Genomic DNA, 23,707 nt, shown 5'->3' with positions numbered 1-23,707 from the left:
TTTTAAATTTTCTTTCTGATTAGCTAGAACCTACAGGACAATTTAAGATAGAAGTCATAAAAACAATTCCTTTTTGCTCCTGGTTGTAAGGATGAAAACATCTGCTCACCTATCCTAAAATAGTATATATTAACTGTTGAATTTTTCCTATATGTTCCTTGTTAATGTTTTTGTTTTCTTTTTTGACATTTTCACCTATATGTATATAAATAAATTTTATTCAGTTTTACTCTCCTCTTCTCCTCTCCCTGTTCCACGGAAACTCCTTGTCTCAGTCGGTCTCACTTTTACTTTTACTTTTCCATGTTCATTTTCTATGTAGCCCACTGAGTTTAATTAGTTTCTTCCCTGAGCTTGGGTAAGAGAATATTTCCTGGAGCAAGGAAACTTCTGGTGGCTACACTACTAAAGAAAATGATAGGTAACCTTTCCTCCAACAGCTTTTAATTGTCAATAGTTCCCCAAGGAGAGGTGGGGCATCACTGGCCCCTCCCCTGTCCATGATGAAATATTATTTGGCCCAAGTTTGTGCAGTTTTTGTATAAATTTCCATAGCTGTAGTCAACAAGTCCATTGGCTATGTCATGTCCAGAAGGCCTCTTTCTGGTGCATGTTTCCCCAGCTTCTGTATTACGTATTTCTGCCTTCCCTTGTGGGATGCTCCCTGAGCCTTGGAAAGAGTGCTATAGCTGTCCCAGTTAGAGCCAGTCACTCTCCATCATTTCATCTTCTGCACTTTGGCTACATATGTTTTCTTGACTTTGATTGTTTACCTAGTGAAAAAGATTCTGCTGCATTTTATCTTGAAAAATCATTTCTTTAGAAAGAAAAACATATCCTTCATGTCTGTATTTTGTCAGGGAGCACTCAGTATTTTCAGCAAATGGGGTCATGAATGTTTGCCATCTCCTGATCTGCTGTTGGAATTTTCTCCCAGGCGTTGGTCTAGAATGGTAATTGGAACACAAGGCGCTTGTCAGTTCTGTGTTCAGCTCTCCCTTAATTAATGGAGTAGACAAGATGGGATAGGGTGTTTCCCTGCTTCTAAGGATGGGCCATACGGCCATAGAGAAAACCCTGGGAAACATTTGTGTGTCTTGAATCCATGTAATCAGTCTCCAGGATGTAGTCCGTAAGGCGTCACTGGGTTCTTCTAGACTAGAGCAATGGTTCTCAACCTGTGGCTCTCAGCTCCTTTGGAGTCCAATGACCCTTTCACAGGGATCACATTTAAGATACACTGCATATCAGATATCTACATTATGTTCATAGCAGCAGCAGCAAAATTATAGTCATGAAGTAGCAACAGAAGTAGTTTTTATGGTTGAGGGTCAGCACAATGTGAATATCTGTATTAAAGGGTCACAGCATTAGGAAGGTTGAGAACCGTTGGTCTAGAGGGAGCTTGGGAGCTGAGGCTGACTCAGGCATGACTGAGAGATGCTGAGAGAGCATCCTTCCAGGATGCAGGGCAACAATGGCCTCCCAGCTTCTGGGACAAACACTGAAACAGGAAACAGAACAATCAAGAAATGTTTGGGGATGAGGGTCACTGTCGCTCTCATCCACACTGTCTTTTCCTCCATGTCTCTGGGATCAGGCCAGACATATTGACCAGCACTTCCTGGGCTCTGAGTTTCTTCTCAGTCCCTCGGGTGCTGATAATCAGGAATCCTATAGCTACTCTGATGTCCCATTTTATAGGCGATGACACTGAGGCAAAAAATGTTTTCTAGCTTTTCAGGGCCACAGAGCTCCTGAAAGAAGTCAGCATTAAACCCTCAGCTTGACCCCAGCCCATCCCCGTTACCCTGCCTCCCTGCATTTACTCCCTTGGGTGTCCTCAGTTCTCTTTGTCTGACCCAGGGAACAGCTGAACTCTAGGCATAACTTCTCATCAGGATTGCCTGTGTGTGACTTCCCCAGCATTCATTGCTGCTGGACTTCTATGTGCTCTTTGCTTGACTGTTTCAATAAAGAACATGACGTCCAGGCCCTCCAGCAACGTCTTCCTGACTTAGAAGCCCATGTGGAATTCTTTGCATATAAACTTCATCTTAATAGCCATGCTGATTTAAATGGCTGTAAACACTGATGCCCAGGATGGCACAGAGCTAGAGACAAGGTGGAATGAGGACTCATCCTTGTCTGTTTTGTTCTACATAAGGCACTTCCAGGTAAACTCTCAAAAAAGAAGCTCAAATAAGACCGTATCTGTCTTTCCTAACCTGCTCCAGAGGCTCACAGCTCCTCAAAGGCCATAGCCAAGGTCGGGTGTGACCTCTCCTCGTGCAGGAAAATGGAACATACAAACTTTAACTGATATTTTCTGAAACTTGGCTGAGCGACACATGTCACAGACATTTTATTAAATTTTTTTTTAAAGCTCCCATTGCCTTCTTCTGGACAGGCATGCTACATTCCAGGTTGGAGAGAAATGTTCATAAAGGGGAAATTTCTTTAATCAGCTACAATTGCTGCAGACAGTTGAGGCTATTTGCAAAAAACCAAGATACCCCGCCCCCGAGACACACACACACTTAAGACACTCAGCGCATAGATTTACCCAGCTGGTTTATTGGTGAGGACTTCTGAGTCCAGCCATTATTAATGTCTATGATAATTTGTTGACTGTGTGGCGTTCAAGATTCTCTTGGCATCTAATTCCAAACAGAAAGAAGTTGTGCCTTTTGTGGGTGGCCTGTGACCATATAGGTGACAGGCTCTCAGAGGCTGCCCTCCTCTGGGTTGCAGCCCAACCATTTTATTGCACCCCTAGTGTCAGAGTTGATGTTTAGGCTTACAGAGGCAAAGTGGCATTTGCATACCCACCAACACCAGGTTTTTTTGGGCTTTATCCTTTTAAGAAGAGTCCTCTGAATTGTATTTTGTTTGTTTGTTTGTTTGTTTTTGTTTTTGTTTTTTCCAAGTCAGGATTCCATAGTGGAACCAAGTAGGAGAGAAAGGAATGGAATAAGTGGAGGCTGCTGCCTTTTCCCTCCCCACGGGAAGTTATTTGAAGAGACAGGCCAGAACTTTACATGTGAGATTTGAAGAAGAGTTATAATTTGGATGTCAGCTGTGGTGACTTCCTAAAACGCTTCGTGTCTTTCTTCTTTCCACAGACATACTTCAATGACAATATCCTGACCCTCATACGGACCCTGGTGACAGGAGGGGCCACACCAGAGCTGGAAGCGCTGATCGCTGAGGAGAACACACTTCGAGGGGGCTATAGCACCCCACAGACGCTGGCCAACAGGGATCGTTGCCGAGTGGCCCAGTTAGCCCTGTTGGATGGACCCTTTGCAGACTTAGGGGTGAGTCTTCAGCTCGGGTAACACTTGAGCCCAGTGTTTGCAGCTAGCATGATCCAAACCAAATGTGTCAGACGGTGACAAGCTAGGCATCTGCCTTTACCCCCCGTTGTAATAGACCAAAGAGATGGAATTCATGGGGTCCTATTTACCAGGCCCCACTCTTCATACAGAGATATTCTGGCAAATTCTCCTACCATATCTTTATATGTTGTTCTCTGGCAACTACCAGATCTTTGATGGGTTGTTCTTTGGCAACCGAGGGGCCTGGGTCATTTGTACCAAGGCATCGTGGCACTGGAGCTAAGGGCCTTTCCTTTCCTGCATTGTTGTCTTCCTTGGGTCTGTTCTTCCCAGAGATGAAAGGAGCAGGTGCTACGAACACATAGCTAAGCTTGGAAAGCATTCTAGAAGGTTCTTTATAGCTCAGGGCTTCTCAGCTTCGACTTAACCTGAGCATGAGATGCTTGGCCCCAAACCAGCCTGTCAAGAGTATTGTATCTGTATACTGTTGACACAAACATTCCAGCTCTCATCTAAAAGGGAATTAGAGATAGTTTATTCTGGAGCCATTTTGAGGGACCGTGGCTCAGGGACACAGACTTAACTCCACATAGAAACAATTTCCTGAAGTCATATAGTTTTACAGATCCAAGAAAGTCATCATTGAGGCAACTTTATAATACATTGGTGGGTACACAAAAGGAAGATACAGCAGAGTAGAGGAAACTTTCCTATCTAGTCCCTACGTGCTATTTGATGACATTCTTGGCTTTTGTGCTAGTGGAAACTAATGGCCTGCTAAGTTAATAGATTCTGAAAGGTTTCTATTAGTCACAAGGTGTTGGTTGTAACAGAGAGGTAGCCAGGGAACAGCTGTTCTGGAGGGCTAGAACCAGCCCAGTATAAGGCAGCGAGCTTCTGGCCTCACAGCATTCTAATCTTGCCATAGTATTGCCATTCTAATCAATCAGTTGGTCTCTAGAGACACAGCCCCCTCTCAGGAGTTTTTGCTCACAGTGCCATCCAGGCGCTGGTGGATTTTGAGGCATCAAGGCTGCCATATGTATTCAGAACCATTAGCCAAAATGGCAGGGTCTAAACTAGCACCTTCGATGTCTTGATGTCTCTAATTTAAAACCTTTGTATTAGGATTTCTGAATCTGGACCCAGTCCCACTTCCCAGGCTTTCTTTAATGGAAGCCTCCCTTAGGCTCTCAGTGATCACTATGTCTGGCACTTTGGGAACAGTGTATCACCTTGACCTTTATTTCAAACTCACCTGCATCGACGTGTTTAAGAAGTGGAACTGTGAGTCTTGGAGATGCGTGTACCTATTGCATAAAATATAGTGTTACCCAGAGTGTCCCATTATGGAAAATATCTTGTTTTGTAACACATCGGTGCGTATATATGGGCTAGGACCTGTATTTGTCTGGGGCTGTTTTGAAAGGCAGTGTCCACCATCAGTGGCTCTTTTTTTTATTACTTCCTTACTAATACACCTAAATCAGATTACTATCTTCAGTAATTGTAAAAGATGGCATCCTTTGTTGTGTCATATGATGCCCATTGTTGAAATTCCAGGGACAGCAAAGACAAATACAGTCCCCCTGTGTCTAATGAATCCACTTGGTCATACCACTCTGTAATAAAGTCTACTTGGAGTCATGTGTCTACGTGAAACACAGAATTTTCTATGCATTTTCAAACAAGAACATTGTTTTCACCTTCTGAGTCAAGCCCCAGAACTTGGGGTGTAGTTGTGAACTGATTAATACCGTGAATCCCAGTTCTCTCACCTGCAGACACCCACATCCGCTTCCCCCTAGACATCTCTGAGGTCTGAAAATTATGCTTTTCACACAGTTCCTATCGGAAAGAGTCTTATCACAATAGGACTTGTGGGGTGATCTTTTATTCTTGCAGTGATTTTCATTATCACTTGGGCAGTTTTGACAACATGGTCCCATCACAGTGGACACAGCTGAGCTTGGGGGTGGGTGGGGGGAGATATAATCCTTGCTTTGCAGGGTTCTTGCTTCTCTCTAGCTCTGCAACTGAGACCTTCCAGTATCACACCCCTCTCCTCAGGTGAAGGAAAGGGAGAAACTTGTTTGAGCTATGGAAAGGACTCAGTGCATGGACACCTGAGGACGCTCCCATGGTGTTTGTCATATCCCTAAGGTCAAATATACTGGGTCCAAGATGTTAGCCATGCTAATGTCTCTAGCCTCAGTCTCTTGTCATAGACCCCCACTAGCTCCAGAGATAATAAAACAACCTTTTATGAAAAGGTTGTCTTTTTCCCCCTGGACCTTGATTCCCAGACAAATAAAAACTAATGTTTCTCTTGGTCCTTTTGTTGTCTCCCAGGATGGTGGTTGTTATGGTGATCTCTTCTGCAAAGCTCTGAAAACATATAATATGCTTTGTTTTGGAATTTACCGGCTGAGAGATGCCCACCTCAGTACCCCAAGCCAGTGTACCAAAAGGTGAGTGCATCCTTCCTCTTTGCCTTCTCGCCTGAATGCAGTGGCATCCATCTCTCATCTCCTGAAGGCAAAGGTCTCTATGTGCATGCCTCCAAAGCCCTGCCTTCACTAAACCTGATACTGAGCTGAGAAGTTATGAGGAAATTTTCATTTAATTATGAGTAGCGAATGGGAAGCTGCTGAGGGAAGATGGTTTTGTAACGTAGCTCTTTTACCCATCACAGGAGTCCCATGCTCCAGCCCCCTGCATCACTTCCTTTGTTCCTAATACAGAGACACTTCATGTTGATGACATTTTTACTTCATGTATTTTTGTAATTGACTCACTTTCTTTTATATATTTAATTTTAAGAAACTTTTATATTATCACCTTAAACAAATATATATATTATATATAGATATATTATATATATATTAGCTTGGCTATGCTAGTTGTATTTTCTTCTGATATGCCTTAACATAAACCCATAGCAGGCAACACATTAAGAGCACATTCTAGAATTACTCAAATCCATGAGTTTGGGTAGTGTGCTCTAAGAAACAGTGCATAGAGGGGTTTCTCATATCTATAGATTACAATCATCTGAGGGTGTACTGTGAATACTGTGATTATAGTAATTTCAGTTGTGTGTAAGGAAAAAGAACATACGTGTGCATTAAAATTATATAACAATGTTTATATATTTAATGCCTGAAAATTACAGTGCTTGGCCAGAGTTAAAAACTGTTGCTGACTAATGTGTTTCTGCATGGCAGTAAGTATGAGATTCACCTGCAGAGGTTCCAAAGACCAAATTTCTGAGCCCTACCAGGAGGCTCGGGATTCAGTAGATCAGGGTGAGCCTACTAAAACTGTTTCCTTTTGTTTCTAGTTTGCTCATCTGTTCCTTCCTTCCTTTCTTCCTCCTTTTCAGTGCTAGGGTTTGAACCAGGGCCTCTTGCATGCAAGTCAAATAAATGCTCTACCACTGAGCTGTACCCCTAGACCAACAACCTGCACTTTCTTGAAGTTCCTGGGAGCCTCTGAGACCACACTTTGTGATCCATTGCTCTGGAGGCAATGTGGTGATCACTTTAGTTGTGGCTCCTGTCAGCCAGAGAAAGCTTAATGTAATGGGGTGGGGGTGGGGCAGCATTGAAGCTCTCATAGCCAGGGAGCTGTTGTTCAGAGGTGCTAGGCATGGCAAACAGAGACTCTGTGGATTGTGTCTGTGACTGTCAGAACAGTCAAGAATGGAAGTTTCAGTGCAGTTGGGTGACTATTTGTCATAAACTTGACCCTTGTAAGTGAAAATGCATATGGCGGCTTTTTCATTACTAGCTCTAACCTGGCACCTTTGCCTGGGTTTCTGGCTGCTTTGTTGAGTTAAACATGAAATGTTCCTTTAATTTGGAAGAGAGTTTGATGCCACTGGACCAAGTACATCTTTCAGTTCCTCACATAGCTTGTTGGTTCAGGGGGAGTTAGGTTATGTGCCTACTCAACTCAGCCTGTGACCCCTTTGCTTTCTGTCTAGGTATGTCATCACCAACCCTCCCTACGAGTTTGAGCTCGTACCGACAGACCTGATCTTCTGCCTGATGCAGTTCGACCACAACGCTGGCCAATCCCGGGCCAGTCTGTCCCATTCCTCCCATTCCTCACAGTCCTCCAGTAAGAAGAGCTCCTCTGTCCACTCCATCCCGTCCACAGCAAATCGGCCGAACCGGCCCAAGTCCAGGGAGTCCCGCGACAAACAGAAGTACGTTCAGGAAGAGCGGCTTTGATATGTGTATCCAACGGCACAGTGTGTGAAACTGTATCTGCTACTCATTGTCCCAGTTGGTGTTCCAACAGAGTAACTCTCCTGTTCCCTATAGTCCCCTCTTTTTTCTTTTCTTTTCTTTTCTTTTTATTTTTTTTTTTTACACATTTTGCATATGTATGATAGTGTGCATGTGGTTGTCATTTTTATTTCACCACCATAAAACCCTTGAGCACAACAGCAAATAAACAGATGGACCAAAAGTTATTTATGATTCTAGGGGGAGCACCCTCCAGACCTGAATAGCTCACTACAGGGATGAGTTCACAGGTTAGAGGGAGTCCCTGTGACCCGCGTCAGTTAGGCAAAGCGGGTTTGTTCTAATTTACCCAGATCATCAGAATGCTTTGGGTTTTGATTTTTTTTCAGGCGGGAGGTGGTGGTGTTTATTTCTTTTCTCTCTATTTTTATACACACAGTAAGTTAGCATATTATCATTTGAAACAAGCAATGAAAATGCATTGATCGTTTCTACTCTGGCTTGAAGTACCACAAAACATTTGAAAAAGCTTTCAAAGTGTGCGCAAAAGATGATTAAATATCGCTTGTTGCGAGAGCATCAGAGTTTTTTTTTTTTTTTTAACTTATTCACCAAAGCCTTTTTGTCTCAGAGCTAACTTCTTTCAGGAGTTGAAGTGAATGTTTCTAACTTTAACGCAGCTAGAAAAACATGTTTCCACTTCTAGATGTATCAAATCCTAGTCATTTCATTTACCTGAAAAGAGGTTTGGTTGCATATTAAATTGTTATTCTGTCTCCTTATGCTGCCATAGGGGTAGCTAGGTTGTTTTTTTTTTTTTCTTTCACTCTTGGCATTTGGGATGAAAAGCCATATGTATCATAAATATCAGATGTAAGTCATTAAGAACTGCCTTCCTGGGACTTTTACATCCTTTAAAAGGTGAACCACTTACCTTATGTACAGAATAAATAACATTCAGAAAAGAGCAAGTATTTTTCCATGCATTCTCAAGGGACCTTTTTACTCCCCTTTGTTTGACTAACGAGGGCCCCAATTCCAGGTAGAATTCAGGCTGGGGCACTGATGGAACAAGAGGGAGACAGACCCAGTGGCAGATAACGTTTTGTTGCAGGAACTGATGTACTAGAGATACCAGGCTGTAGGAGGATAAAGCCACAGTCGACTCAACAACGACAAAAGCTGGTGACCGCATTTAAGTTGCTGGCACAGCTGAATGATGCTCTGTCCCAAAGCAGAGGGCTGGCAGGAGAAGCTCAGCGTAGCACCCTCTTTAACAGCCAATTCACATAGGCAGGCGAGTGATGGGAGGGAGACCTTCCCCCTGTCATTTCAAGAAGGGAAGAAGGCGGCAGCCACAGTAAGCCAAACGCATTTTAGTAGTTATTTTTTTTTTCTTTTGTTTGTTTGCTTCTTTCTTTTTTAACTGTTAATCAACAAGGGAGGGACAGTAGACAGATACCTTTTCCCCAATATGCAATTATCAGATGTTTTATGCATGCAAAATATGTTTTAGGGACATAGAAATTCTGAAGAATTGGCCAACTTTACCATAACCAAATTCTGGTATAGGTAGATTAGCTTTGGGCTCATATGAACCTACTTGAGACACTTGCTTAGAAATCCATTGGTAGAATAGAGGGTAGGAGAGAGGGGGTGGGGAATCTGTCACAGCCTTAGCGTCTCTTTTTCAAAAGGTGTTTTTATGGTGAATGTTTTGGGTTTAGATTTTGGATCCCCTATCCCCTCCAGCATGATGGTTTTGGAGATTTGCTTGCTGTGTGATTGACAAGCACTTTTACTGACAAAAAAAATGGTGAGGCTCTGTCCGAACCTCCACCTCCCTCCACACCAAAGACAGGGGCAGTGCAGTACTCCAGCCAGCTATGGGTGGGAGTCATTGTATACATGTAAATTCAAAAGTCCCATGAGTGGAAGTATTTTTTTTTCAAATTATTTTTGTCCTTATATATTTTGATTTATATATGACATATAGCTATCTCTTTATATATAACTATATATATAACTATATATACATATCCCCTAGTTTTGGATCATAAGAGATCTTCACGCATTCTTTGCAAAGGAGGTTATGAAGTTACGCCCTCAGAACATTTATAACTATAAGAATGTGCCAGTTAAAGTGCTCAACAGGAAATATGACAGTTTAAAAGCATTGTAAAACTCACATAGCTTGCTTCTCTCTCTAACGTGCAACAAGGATGACTAGAATGGGCCAAGGTATGACAATTAATGGTTCTGCATGACCTAGCCACTGCTGGGGGGTTTCTCCTATAGCGTTGTCCTTGTGAAACTTTTGTGGAATTAAAAAAAAAGGAGTTACAAATTTTATTCTGTTATTGTTTATTTTTATTTAAATGGTTCTGTTTGTGGTTCTATTTATTTTGTTTTGCTTCTCCTCCCTCCCCTCCCCCTCCTCTTCCTTTTCTCCCTTCCTTCTTTTTCTTCCTCCACTTTCTCAATTGCTCAGCGCAATGAGGCCGTGCTGCTGCTATGGCTAGATCCCTTAGAGTTTGTTTTGGTGTTCTTGGGTTTGGGGGGGTCGGGTAATCTGGGGGTAACTTCTTTCCATCCGGCTTGCCTTCAAATCTGCACGTGGCCTCCCTGCCCACCTTGATACCTTGCCCCAAGTCCAAAAGCATTTTTCCATTGAGAAACCCAGCTTCCTCCACTTCCCCCATCACCACTGCCCAAACCCAGTCCCCATTGGTCTGTTCACATCTCTATGTTGATCTTGGTGAGACCCACCAAATCGAGCAATGATAGCAGTTGATAAATGTCTCTGTAAAACATTCACAGATATTCCATTTGGCAAATGTGCGTCTCTGTTAATAGCTGATCCTCCTTTCATCTGCAGTAGGAGGGTTATTAATGGCAAATGCATTGGTCTATTTTCCTGTGTGATGATCAGTATGAACCAAAGTCAAAGCGATTGGGCTGTATGAATCCACTTGAGAGCACATGTCCAGTTATGAAGGGACTAGTGACTCAGTCTGGACAGTACTCAAGTGTCTCCTGCCACCTGCCTTTCAGATGTTTGTTAAATCTCAACCATAAGCAGGGCAGACAGAAGTAAATCCAAAGTGTCTTTTTTAATGTAATTGGTTAGTGGCTCCAGTAGATGAGACTGTAATTGACTGGAATGGGAACAGACTGTGACCTGAGATGAAATTTGGGAGTTTTCCCTGGTCTTTGGGCACGTAATCCCCCACTGGGTAACTGCAGATCATTGAGAATTGATCAGAGGTGACTACGGATATATTTGACGGTGGCAAAGGGGTCATGATGATGACATCTCTCTCACTAGCTGAAACTTCTATGTTATACTTTCCTTAATAGAGTGAAGACTCTCCTCCACTGTTTCCTCTTGACTCCAAACTTCCTCTTTCAGGAGAGCAGAAGCTCCCTTAGGAAGGAGGCATATAGGCTCTTCATATGTTCTTTCTTCTGCTTCCTCCTCACCCAAACTAGCAGCAAACAGGAAATAGTAGAAAGTGAGAGAAAACCTGAAGAGAAAACAAAAACAAAAACATGCACTTAGTAAGAAGCACAGCTTGGAATGCACTGATCTTCCCAGTTCTGAAAGAGAAGCAGTTTGTGAGCCGTTCGGTCTGACTTGCTCAGGCTTTGGAAATGGCTGGTACTGAGTTGGTAAAGCAGGGGGGGGGGGGAACCTTTGCACCAGCTGTCTGGTAACTGTTGGATTGTTAACATCCCTAAAACTGGCTACTGGGGTCCTTCTCAAATCCAGTTCAAATGAACCCTTCCATTTTCCAGTTTCCACGAAATTTTGGAGATGTTTCAAATTCCAATATGAACTTAAGCCTTATGACTCAGGATGTTAAAGTAGGGCATACACAAAATGTATTTGACATAATTTTCACATTTTAAGATTATTTTGTAATTTATCTACATCCCCTTGGTTTATTCTTGGAAAAGCAGCAATTAATGCCTGAGGTGCTGACATAGCTGATTTGCTGGTGTCAGGCTCTTGGAGCCAGATTCTGCTTCCTAGCCAGGGGACAAGCCTACTGAGCTTAGTGACTAGAAGAGACTGACTGTGCCTGTTGGCAGCATTATCGAGATCCTAGGTGACCAAAGGAACTTTTGACCGACTCGCTTCCAGCATGGTGAATGCCTTAAAGGTGTCTATATCCCAATAGAGATAATTATTATCAATATTCAGGTTCCTATAGCAACAGGATCCTTGAAGACCAAGAAAGTACAGAAACTTCAGGGAGTGAAAGATAAGACAGGATACAAATCAATTTCTATACCAGCCTCCACCAGCCAATCCCTGCTTTGTCACAGTATGATGAGGATGTAGCTATTGGCCCCTGCCACTAAGCTGGTTAAGCTTCTCTCATAAAGGAGACTGGACATGGAAGTGAGCAAGAGAAACTCCTTAGGGCTTGGCTGGGTGCAAGGATGCAGAGACAAACACTCACAGCGGTCCATTACAGAGAAGTGAGATCAAAGGAAACGGCTCTGGATCTTGTAGAAACTGTGTGTAGAAACGGCTGTGTGCTGCTGAGGCAGAAGAGGAGGAGGTGGGATGCATAGTTTTGCATGGGAGGCATCAGGGTTTTGTGGGCACTGGAAGCATGCCACACTCCCTATGAGAAATGTAACTCAGGATTTCAAGAATCCACATGGAGTTGCCCTTGTAGATTGGAGCTCCCTGTAGTGACTGCTGTCTCATTGTCCTCTCTATGCAAATGGGATTGCTTCCATCCATGCCTTTGCTCTCAAGGCCTCAGTGTGTGGTGCTACGGAAAGCCAGCTATCCCAAGTGCCTTTGCTGTGTTGTCTGTTCCCCCTTTCCACAGTCTTCTCTGGGGAGCCGTTATGTGGAGCATCTAAAGCCCCTAGCACTGACAACTCACAGAGCCAGCAAGAGTTCTGTGTTCACAGTGCGTCTGTTTCTCCCTCTGTTTGTGGACCTTTGGTGGCTCAGCCCTTCTTTACTGTAAAAGCTCTCCTCCAGGAGGAAGTCTAAACCCCTGTGCTAAACCCTGTCATTTCTTTGTACTAGCAATGGGAGACACAGGTGTTTCCCAAGGAGCAGGGCATCCATCAGGTGAAAACTGACTTCAGAAACAAAGACCCGCTGTGTTCCAGCCCTGAACTCCTGAGCACTACACAGTACTGGCCCTTTGCTCTCATTCGCCTTCCAGATGAAGACTACCCACAAGATTCCCCCATGCCATCTCTACTGCCACACTCTGCGTCCTTCAGGCCAGTTCCCCATTTATACACCCTAGGTCTCTGTCTCTGTCTTCCCCATTGAAGAACTTCATTCATAAACACAGCATTCAGAAGGTACCTCCCATCCCTGCATCACACTCATGTCAGTGCTAACCTTAAAGCTAATGCCGAAACAGTCATCACGGCGACTTGGCTCAGCAAGTCACAGTAGCAAATGCATTTAACTCTCACGATCCAACCAGAAGTAGGAGTTGTTGGGATCTCCGTATGACGGGGATGGAATCTGAAGGACACCAAGGTCTACGTACTTTAGCCACCATAACAGTGTCTGGATCATTAATGACATTAGCAAACTTTGCAAGTATTACCTGCTTACAGTGTAGCCAAATATGTAGTAAGTCATTGATTCCTGTTCCATGGGCATAGTCAAGAAGATTAGGAAGGTTATGTTTTTTTCAGCTCTGTTCTACAGAAGATGAATGACTGTAAGATACTTTACATGACCTTTCCAGAGCATAGTAAGTGAGAGATGCAGGTGCACTTGACTCTAGCCCACAAGCTTGTGCCGTCTCCCTGGCCTCCTCCACAGGATGTGTCCATAGTGGCCTAGCTGGTCTATGTGCGATACTCTCAAGAGTGTAGCAGTCATTTTTGCCTCATTATTTTTCTCAATTTTATTTTGTAGTACCAGCCTGTTTACCACATATAGGGATGTGCCATTCTCTCCTGAACTCTAACTGCCTTATGACAAAGGTTCCTGACAATTCACACAGTGTGCTCAGAGTGAGGGTCTCGGGTATATACCAACCACGGGAAGTTTATGAAAGAACACAGGTTTGGGTTGGGTTGGGTTTGGTTTTGGTCGGTTTGTTTAGCTCAGAACCAAGAAGGCCTTCACGGATCACAGAACTTCTTATCTCACGTATGAAAGAAAGAGACACGGGCACACAGAACACTGAGACAAGCCAAGCATGGGCGTGGAGTTCCATTAACCACTCCAGGACTTACTAGAATTCCTGTTTTGAGTCCTCTTCTTGGTGCCCAGTTTTGTAGAGACCCATTGGCACAGCTTTGTCTTTGAACGGCAAGAGTCTGTGTACCAAACTGTCAACATCTTAGCTGAAGCACATTCCATAGAAGCCTATTGGCTGCTGGCCATTAAAATGCATCCCCTTGTCCCCAAACACTTTAGACAGTAGCCAGAATGCCCACAGCATTTCATTAGTTCACCTTTCTCAACATCTTACTTGACCATGCCTCCCACAGCGTAGGTATGTAGAGCTTGGGAGATGCCGGAGTTAAAGAGCATCTTCTCAGGACCAGTGAGAAGCTCACTTCCACCTTCCAGCCCTGTCCTTGCTTGAAGCTGCATCCTCAAACCACAGAGGCTATACTGCCTAGATTTTCTTTTCTTTTTCTCTTTCTTTCTTTTTTTTCTGGCAAGAAATTTAAAGAGAAGCTTAAATGAGGCCAATAGAGCTGTCTCTCTTACAGGCAGCTGGAGGAAATTGATATTCTCTCTCTGTAGTGAAAGGTCAAATTGCCCCCTTTGAATTGAACTGTAAATAGTAAAGTCTCAACAATTATTCTCCGAAGCAGTTATAAAATTTTTAGCAAATTGCAGCTGTTTTGTCTTTCACCGCGAAATACGTCCTCTTTTCCATCAGCCATTCTTAGTCTTCTTAGCTGGCATGCACAACCAAGCACCAAGTCCCTTCAGCAAAATCATTCGGCAGACCTGGGCAGCCAGAGCCAAGGGCAGCTTGGGCAAAGAGCAGAAACACCAGGCTCCTCTCAGAGTGCCATCTCTGTACATAAGCTCTTTGAGAAAGTCATAGTTGGAAATTGTTTCAGAGACCTGGCAATGCTTTTAAGGCATGATAACCATCACACTTTACTCTTCTCTGAAAGGTTAGTTTAATCGTAGATCACAAAAAATTGGTTTCCACAAATGCATAATGGTTCATCTATGTCACACTTGAACTTAATGGTTTTTTAAATGGAGCTGAAATTATTTTGATGTGTACACAGTCCCAGATTTCTATACAACCTTTTTTAACCAGCCCATCAGGAGTCTTGCCTCTAAAGCCTCATTAATAATTCAGATGTGCTGATGACTTTAAAAGATCTATGGAATTGAAGCTTAGGGAAAGGGAAAAAAAACCCTCTGCTTGACAAAAAGATAAATGAATGTAGAAAGAAGCTGCAGGAGGCTGGCAAGCTGTAGATCATCCCAGAACAGATTGTAACTTTATCATTCTGTCAGGGGGAATAATTTAAAGCACTTAATCAGTTAGCTTCACTGTGAGGATGTAGCATTATGAATTCCTATCGTCCAATCTGTTCAAATCAAAGTGAACTTAATTATAATAGGTGAGCAAGCCAGATCAGGAGGGATCATGGGGAGAATGGGGTATACACGAGGCAGCAAGTGTCCTGAGGGCTAAACTGAGTGCCTGAGCCTTCCTTAGGCTGTCCCCTAACCCCAGAGGCAGCCACATCGAGGAGCCAGGAAACCGGAAATGGTGGTAATACAGAACAAGAGGGGAAACGCAGCATGATCGTGAGCTAATCACAGATGCTTAGTTTATGAACCAGCACGTGCACAAGCGTGTGTGTGTGTGCGTGCGTGCACACACACACACACACACACACACACACACACACACACACACACACCACGTGAGAGAGAGAGAGAGCCAGCAAGCCAGCTGGGCAATCATTTTAACGGGTAGGTCCACAACCAGACATACGGCAGGTGTAAATTGTTCCATAAAGCAATAAAAACAGAAGCCAGAGGGGCAATTGTCTCTAGAGCAGTGAATGTTTGAAAGCTGTTTCCCTTCCTTTCTCCCTTCCCTAAGCCTCTGTAATGAAGCTTCTGCAGTCCCCAAAACTGGATGTTCCACTGCCCAGTCACTTCCTGTCTGTGCCCTTGGCCAATGTTTTTAGAGAAGCTCAATTCTAGAAAGGGGCATAGATTAGAGTTGAACCTTGTGAAATAGCACAGCCCAGCTAACAGGCTGCTCCTCTGCAGAGACCCCAAAGGCCCCGACTCAGGCATTTCTGTAGTTAGGTTGGAAAGGAAAGTGGCAAGCCTCCTGCAGCTCTCTGCTCACAGCTTGCATCACAGTCAGCTGAGATCCTGCCGCTTGGAACTCTTTCCAAAGCTTCGTGCCCACAGAGTTCTCTTTCTTTAAATAAAAGCCACGTTGGGACTCTCTTTTAGAACAGTTTTCTGTTCTGATTTTCACTCTCATTGGCCGGCAAACCCTGTGGCACTCTTTTAAGACACCACTCCGTCCCACAAACCACCAAAGGGATGCAGACAGAATAGACGTGGTACAGTTGACATCTGCCTTTGAGTCTGCTTCTTGTAACAAACTCAGGGAAAAACTGGGAAGAGTTGAAACTACAAAAGGATTCTGGACCACTTGTTCTGCAGTCGGGTTGGCGCCCATCTCCTCCAGCTTGGTCTCCTAGGGCCGCCGTTCTACTCCTAGTGTCTCCTGGGCCCCGCAGCAGCGCATTCGCCTTGTTCTTCCCTTGCTACAGGAAAGGGAGGCATGGCTCAGGTTCCGGGGGCTTCCGTATACTGCACTGTCTAGCAATTACTCACTGTCGGCTTCTATTGATTACCTTTATGCATTTTCAATGAACTTCCCGAAAGCTCAGCCTAGGACTAATTAACCTTCTCATTTCTCCTTCTTGTTCTCTATCCATTTTACCCTTTAGCAGAAAAGAAATGGTTTACAGATGAGCCGGATAATGCCTATCCCAGAAACATTCAAGTCAAGCCCATGAGCACCCACATGGTTAACCAGATCAACCAATATAAGTCCACAAGCAGCCTGATCCCTCCAATCAGAGAAGTTGAAGATGAGTGTTGACTCCCAGGAGACCAGAACTCTTTTTTTAAAGCCTGACAAACTTCATAAATGGTGACGTGACTTTTTTTTTCCTCTTACCTGCTGAATCACTGGTGGAAACACTAGAATAAGCAAGAATTGCAAGAAAAATAAAGTTAGACAGATCTTTCCCTTTGCCTTGAATATTGCTTCCACGTATTTTGGAAAAGAAAATGATTTCATTTATAAATGAACAAACTGAAATAGTCATGTATAGCTTCTAGCGTTTTAAATTATTTTTATTCATTAGAAAGAAAATATATTTTTCTTTTTTTTTTTCTTCTCCATTGCTGGATATCTTCCCATACATCATAGCAATGCAAAATCAAAATGCGTAAGTGGCCAGACTCCCTACGGCACGTTTTTCCTCATTTTCTCTTTTTCCTTGAGGAGAATGATGATACCACCCCAATTTGTAACTAAAGGAAATGGATTACTAAAAATGAGATTTAAGATGGTCAACAATGTACACACATATTTTAGTAAATCTAAAAAAAAAGTCAAAAGAGTGGAGGTGAATATTTACCTCTCCTCTCATGGGTGTGTGTTTTGATCTGTAATGACACCAGCTCTTAGCAAATCAAACTTCTTTATCGTCACAGTTGAAAGTCATATCTTTGGAGTTTCAGTTCTCATCCAGTGTTTCTTATCCTTTGTTTATATATTTAGAGGGAAGTGCTATTTGTAACTTTCCTGCAGTTGCCCGATCAGGTTTGAGCAGCCAGCTCAGGTTATGGGGAAGGCTTACAGGCACAGCAAGGATGTGAAAGTTGTTAGCCAGAGGCACCCAAAACAGGCCTGTTTGTTGCTCTCCTGGTGGGGCCTCTTCCGTGCTGGTTTGCTCCTCATTTCATACTTCTAAGTCACCCAAGCAAGTTCTGCACACCGCACCGCAGGAGGAGCGTCTGTTGAGTTTCTTTCCCCAGTCAGAGCTTTTAGCCTGGAAGCCTGTGAACATCCACGGATAGTCTGACCTAACAATGGGATCTAAGAAGTACTCCTGCTTATCAGGAAGTGTTTGTTTAGAAGTCAGACAAGGCCCACTGTCAAGGAGATGACTTTTTGCTCAGATTTCCATTTGCTGGTTTTCCTTGGCTGAATTGCTGGGATAAAACATTCAAACTCGCTAAACTACTTTACAAAAACTATAACAACCAAAAGGAAAGTAAGTAATGTTCTTAGCGTAGACTGTTAGAAAAAGGCCTTTGAAAATTACCAGCAGTGAAATAAAATGTATCAGCCACTTCAACCTGTGGTCAAAGGATTTTTCTAGCCATCAGATGCCGCCGTGATGTCTCAGCTCTGCGGTTGCATGCACGCCCAGTGTATAGTCACCTCAGCAAGTGGCTGCGTTCCAATGAGTCAGGAAGTCTGTCTGCTTCACAGTGATCAACCTTTGACATGATCATCAGGGTCTCTGGAGAAGCTTGGGTGTGACTGTGATTTTTATTTCCTTAAAACAACAACAACAAAAAATGTAAAATGTGGACACTTTTCCAAACTAACCAAAACAGCTCCTAAAGCCCCATGATGTCTCTTCCATTAACCTTTTAGGCCACAGCTCTGTGGCACCTAGTCCTGCTGGTACAAATCAGGCCAGAGCAAAGCAGTGTGAACGCCATGAGAACACGTGTCCACTATGGACTCCGATTACCAGCGTAGGCAAAATGAGCTTCCACCTCTCTCCGCTCCCTGCAGAGCCAATGTAGTTGTGCTTCCACCTTGTAGGCATTGCCCTGCAGTGACGTGTCAGACTGTGGTTACTCTGTTGTCACATTTTGTAGAATTAGTTCTATAAAAGTGTTGTGAATATAATGTGTGTCTGATTGGATTGTTAACAAAAACATATTTATAATCAATCACTAGTCTACTCAGGCTAAAATAACGTCAGCAGTTTATTGTCAGGCTTCTAAACATTTCTTGGTTTCCAACAGAACTCAACTGTGCTGGTGGGGAGAATCCACTGCTAGGAGACTGGCAGTGTTCCTGAAAGCTAGGACCTCTTTCAACATCATGGTTTTGCATTGGGGTTACCTAAGTACATTCATGTCAACCCACGCTCTTCTTTCCTTCCTGAACCACAGTAGGCTCTCCTTCACACTCATCCTCACTAAGCACCTCTGAATTTGTCTTAGTTCTTTGATTTCCTGCGGTGACCAATGTTGTTTACCTAAATAACCTTCCATTCCAAGAATAGTGGTCTCAGCCTTCTGGCCCACGCAAGGGAGGGAAACGAAAGGATAAACTCCATTTCCCACTCTAGCAAGAGAATTAAATCTACCCCTGTTTCTAAACCACCGTGGCTAAAACAATAGTTTCCTACAGTGAGGGGCTCTCTCGGTTCACCAGGCAGCTTCCCAAACTCAAAGTGGTAGAAATCCATTTTCTTCTAAGATGGAGACATACACAAGGGACAAATCAAGTATGATTCTAAGGTGGGTATGGAACACGACCACGTGGTGGCCCCATTTAGTAAAAACTCACAGCAAATCAGTTGAAACATAAATAACATTTGTTAAAAAAATAAAAAATAACCGCAGGGCTCAAGGCAACACCAAAAGTTCCCACTTTGTTTTTAATTTGTTGACTTTTGAGTCCTTTGTAGGATAAAAACAAAACAAACAAACCCATCTTTCCAACCACATTCACCTCAGGCCAGTGGTGATCCTCTTTGGAATATTCCACGTTAGAAGGCTCTGATCTCCGGTCTCTGGTTGGGGGTCCAGAAAAGCTATCCTGGCAAACTGATGATGCTCGGGTGCTTGGGGAATCAGACCACTTGTGAAACAGAATCTACCTGTGTGTGTGTTCGTCACTCCCGCCACCATCTTTATCCCGGAGGCTCTGCACTTTTGTCTAAGCAACTGTACCTTGAAATCTCCTCCCCTGCTATAACCAATTGAAGACATTCACTTAAGGTGTTTTGTGATGAAAAACCAATTGTGACTAAGTCCCCTGGAAGAACAGCCTTCCTTCTACAAGTTATACTTTGTTTTTGTGTTTTTGGGTTTCTTTTTTGTTAGAAAACTTTAATCAAGGAATTAGATGGTTTGGGTTGAGTTGGAAGTAAAAAAGAGAGAGAGAGAGAGAGAGAGAGAGAGAGAGAGAGAGAGAGAGAGAGAGAGAGAGAGAGAGAGAGAGAGAGAGAGAGAGAGAGAGAGAGAAAATGTATGAAATCAGGACTATTTTGGAAGGAAAGCAAAAAGTGCCAAACTGCCTGATTTGAAGGTTCAAAAGCACTCATACACAGTTAGATGTTAACTGGGAAAATATTCTTTAAGTCCCTCAAGTCTTAATGACTTATACGTGAGGCTGGTTTGTTGAGATGGCTAAGGTCTCTTTCAGATTCAGGCTGTGGCGGTCTTGCCTCAGCCAAGCCAGTCTTTTTCAGAGCTGTCATTATGGCCCTTCTGGCCATGCCACCTATGTGCCGTTTCTTTAATTCTTTTTAAAATTTTATTTATTTATTCACTTTACATCTGGATCGTACCTCCTCCCTCCTCCCCTCCCGGTCCTCCCTCCTTTCCTCTCCCTACTCCTCATAAAAGATGAGCACCCCCAATCCCTCAAGTTGCATCTGGACTGAGTGCATCCTCTTTCCTGACCCCCAACCATGGCCTGGTGAGGCAGCCCGCCAGGGGGAAGTAATCAAAAAGCAAGCAACAGCGTCCCAGTCGGAGACAGCCCCCTGCTACCTTCACTAGGGGACCCACATCTAAGATGGACAGAGCATCCACTCTGGATACGCAACAGTCGGGTTCGCTCCTATGCTTTTCAGCTTGGAAGCCCTTAGAGTGGAGAGTCAGATTCACCTCCATCATTGATGAGCTGGCTTTGTTGATTCCGGTTTCTCTTTACAGCCTCACTGGCCACCTTCCCTGCCTCTTGGTGCAGCAAAGCTTTGAATAGCCTCTTCTTCATCTCTAGCCCACATCCCCAGTAGCATATGGAGTCAAGACACGCTACCCTCCTGCTGTTACTTGCATTAATGCCCATCCCCACGTACACTCACCCTGACTTCTCATTTCATTTCCGGTTTGTTTGGTTTTCATTTCACTAATATAATATCTGTTGCTGCTCACATTTGTAAGTGTAATTTTCATCTTTCGTCATCAAGGAGAACCTTACTGAAGGAAGTGTAGAAAGAGGCAGTAAAGTACAAAGCAAAACGGTATCAGATAAATGACTTGGAGTCATCTTGACTACCAAGAGATCACAGAAATTCACTGGACACTGAGTTCCAGGCCAAGACATACCTGTTTTTATTTTTATTTTTAATTTTATGCATGTTTTCTGCTTTTGGGATGGTGGTAGAATCATGGATATAGCGGTCATTATTACTTAAGACTTTATCATTTTTAATAACTTAGAGCAACTGAAAAATTACTTTCAACTTTGCTACTAGATTTCCTTTCTGCCTCTGCTGTTTACCCCCATGTTCTTAATGAGTATTTTTATGTTCTAATTATGATTTTTCACTTAAATACCATGATTATCTGATGAAATGAGGTGTCCCTTTGGACTTACTTAGGATGGACTTACTTAAGCCAAGTTTATTCTAACTGATTGTTGCCCATGCATGACCAGTTATTAATAATTCCAACATCACCACCAAAGTAAGACAATATAGAGGATACTTTAATGTTCATTTTTCAATATCTATGGTAAGAGTGATTTTAAAATATTAATAAAGGGACGCATGTAGCCAAAGGTCCTTAGCCCTACCACAGTGAGCATCTCCCTGCTATTCCAGCCTCACATGGCTTGATGGAGAAATGATTCTTCTTGTTTTGGCTCTGTTCTAGACCATCCTTTATAACTGTCCTCTTGAGCATGAAAATGAGCCTGAAAATGGATAACTCAGGGTACATCACAAAGTTGGAAAATCAAAAAGAGATAGATGCCATACCTTAAAGAGGTCCTGGTGAGAGGTAGTTCCTGGGAATGGCAAGAAAAGGTTCCCTTGAACCACGAGTAGGAAAAATGATAGGAGCCCAATGTTGGCAGGGCTGTGGAGACTTCCCAGTAGTAAATGCTTGGTTTGACTGGAGGCAGAAGGATCATGAGGCTTTTCCAGTGAAAAAGGACTTAAGGTGCACTGAGCACCAAGGTACTTTTGATACAGAGAACAACTTAACTTTGCTAGTGCATTGTGTCTATACACTGAGAAGAACTACAGCAAGAATTTATGGAAGAAGCTAGAAAGTAGGTGAAGAACCACATTGAAAGTAGAGCATTGATTTACAAAGCCACAGAGAGTCACTGAGAGGTCTGAACAAAGAGTGACGAAGAGTGGTGACCCTATGCATTGGGAGTTGAAGCCTTTGAAGTGTTTGGTTCTTTCTGGAAGGTGTCACAGAAATGTAAGCTCTCTAACTGAACGTTCTCTCAGCAGCGTGAGGTCCTGTGAGTTGCACTCAACAACTCACCATGCAGAACACCTACGTTCCTCATATGCTTTCTCCCTGCCATGCACACAGCACCCCTGCAGTACTCAATTGCTAAAATAGTCATGTATCTGCAGCATAGGTTAAAGGGAAGGAATAGATTTTCAGATTTTTAAAAAAAGAAACCTACTGACTATACTATTTAACAGACAGTAATGTAATGAGAGCACCAGGTAGACTACCAACAAATCATAGACTAATCAGGAATGCAGGGCTTCCAACTATGAGTTAGCATTACAAAGGCATCTTGTTAGGTAATCCTTAGTAGACAGTAGACAACACCAGTTCATGTTGGTCAGAGGAGCGGATCCAGTTGGAGGAATGAGTATGGCACAGTCTTGCTTGCACTACGCTTAAACCACAACTTAAAGGGGAGTCCTAGAGAGCCAGTAGAGAAAGAGTAAGCATGCATAAAACGCTGTCTTCCAGGGGTTAAAGGAATAACCAGTGTAATGGTTTCAAGTGGTCAATCAAGCTTTGTGGCATAGATGGGGTTTCAGATGAGGTATGCTGAGGGGCAGCATCCCAGTTCATTTTGGAATGTGGATGGATCGATGGTTTCATTAATTTATCAAGTAGTCCCTGCGCACTTGTTGCTGGACAGCTTGTGTCCCTTCCTGGAACAGAAGACATGTTAGGTAAAACAGGCATTCAATAACGACTTTCTATTGGATGGGGAGGATGCGTAGCAAATTAGTATCATGTGCTGTAACAGCTGGGGGCCTAGGGAAGTGCACACACCAGGTGATCATAGAGGGAGAAGCCTGGCTGAGCTCAATAAAGGAGAAAGCATAGGCTTAGATGATGGGCCGGTAGTACTGTCTGAGGGATACAGCCAAGTTTTCAGGGGCTCAATGGAGCAATCAAGCTGGTGCAACCAGAACAGAAGACCCGTTTAGTACTGGGAGAATGGGAAACAGCAAGAGTGATTCAAAACTAGAGAGAAAAAGGCATCCGTGATGAAGGCTGAAATGGTGAGGCAAGTTCATGTCATTCCACTTTCCTCACCCCTCATGCACAACCCACCCAGGCCCTTCTATTTGCCAGAATCTTGATGCACAAAACACAAAATCACCTTCTTCTGATGGCTTTTCTGGACCAGGGTAAACGGGAGAGCTTTTTGGCCAGGTGAAACTGGAGCTTCTTTCTAGGCAGAATGTTAAATTGAAAAGAATTCCCTCCCCCTCCCCAGTCTGTTTATCCCCTGAGGAACTTCTGTGTTTCTTCTTGTCCCCCAAAGCTGACCCCCCAAACTCTCCAGGGTCTGTCTTAGGAAACAGCACCAGTCCTGCTGTTTAGATGAAAATGTACACACACATCACATGTGCCTGCCAAAGCAGCCCAGAGCTTCCTGCCCTGGGGATCCAGGCTCAGTTTGAAGGTGTAGTCATCAGGGAAGGGAGCCCCTACAGTGAGATAAATCAAGCTCCAGGCCTACACTAAACCAGAGCCTTTCCCCACCACAGTACCTCAGTTCTTCCGCTGTGTACACATTTGACCAGAACTGCAAGATTTCAAACATAAAC

At 43.5% G+C, this 23,707-nt stretch overlaps 1 protein-coding gene across 12 annotated transcripts in view; it reads left to right on the top strand.

Annotated features, from left to right (window-relative positions):
• Window positions 1-17,555, top strand: part of Kcnma1 (potassium calcium-activated channel subfamily M alpha 1) — a 699,737-nt gene extending 682,182 nt beyond the window's left edge. For 5 of the 12 annotated variants that reach the window (XM_051142921.1, XM_051142919.1, XM_051142915.1 and 2 more), the window contains 4 exons: window positions 3,126-3,320; window positions 5,694-5,812; window positions 7,330-7,554; window positions 16,562-16,720. In XM_051142921.1, the coding sequence (XP_050998878.1) occupies window positions 3,126-3,320; window positions 5,694-5,812; window positions 7,330-7,554; window positions 16,562-16,586 (564 nt within the window). In that variant the 3' untranslated portion in view covers window positions 16,587-16,720. Of the gene's footprint in view, window positions 1-3,125; window positions 3,321-5,693; window positions 5,813-7,329; window positions 7,846-9,809; window positions 9,839-16,561 lie in introns of those variants that run through there. The other 7 variants (XM_051142922.1, XM_051142920.1, XM_051142918.1 and 4 more) reach the window with 4 other exon arrangements.
• Window positions 17,556-23,707: the final 6,152 nt, after the last annotated feature.

This window comes from Acomys russatus, chromosome 3 (genome assembly GCF_903995435.1).
Source record: "Acomys russatus chromosome 3, mAcoRus1.1, whole genome shotgun sequence".
Taxonomy (NCBI): domain Eukaryota; kingdom Metazoa; phylum Chordata; class Mammalia; order Rodentia; family Muridae; genus Acomys; species Acomys russatus.
This window is presented reverse-complemented; position numbering and strand designations above follow the sequence as displayed.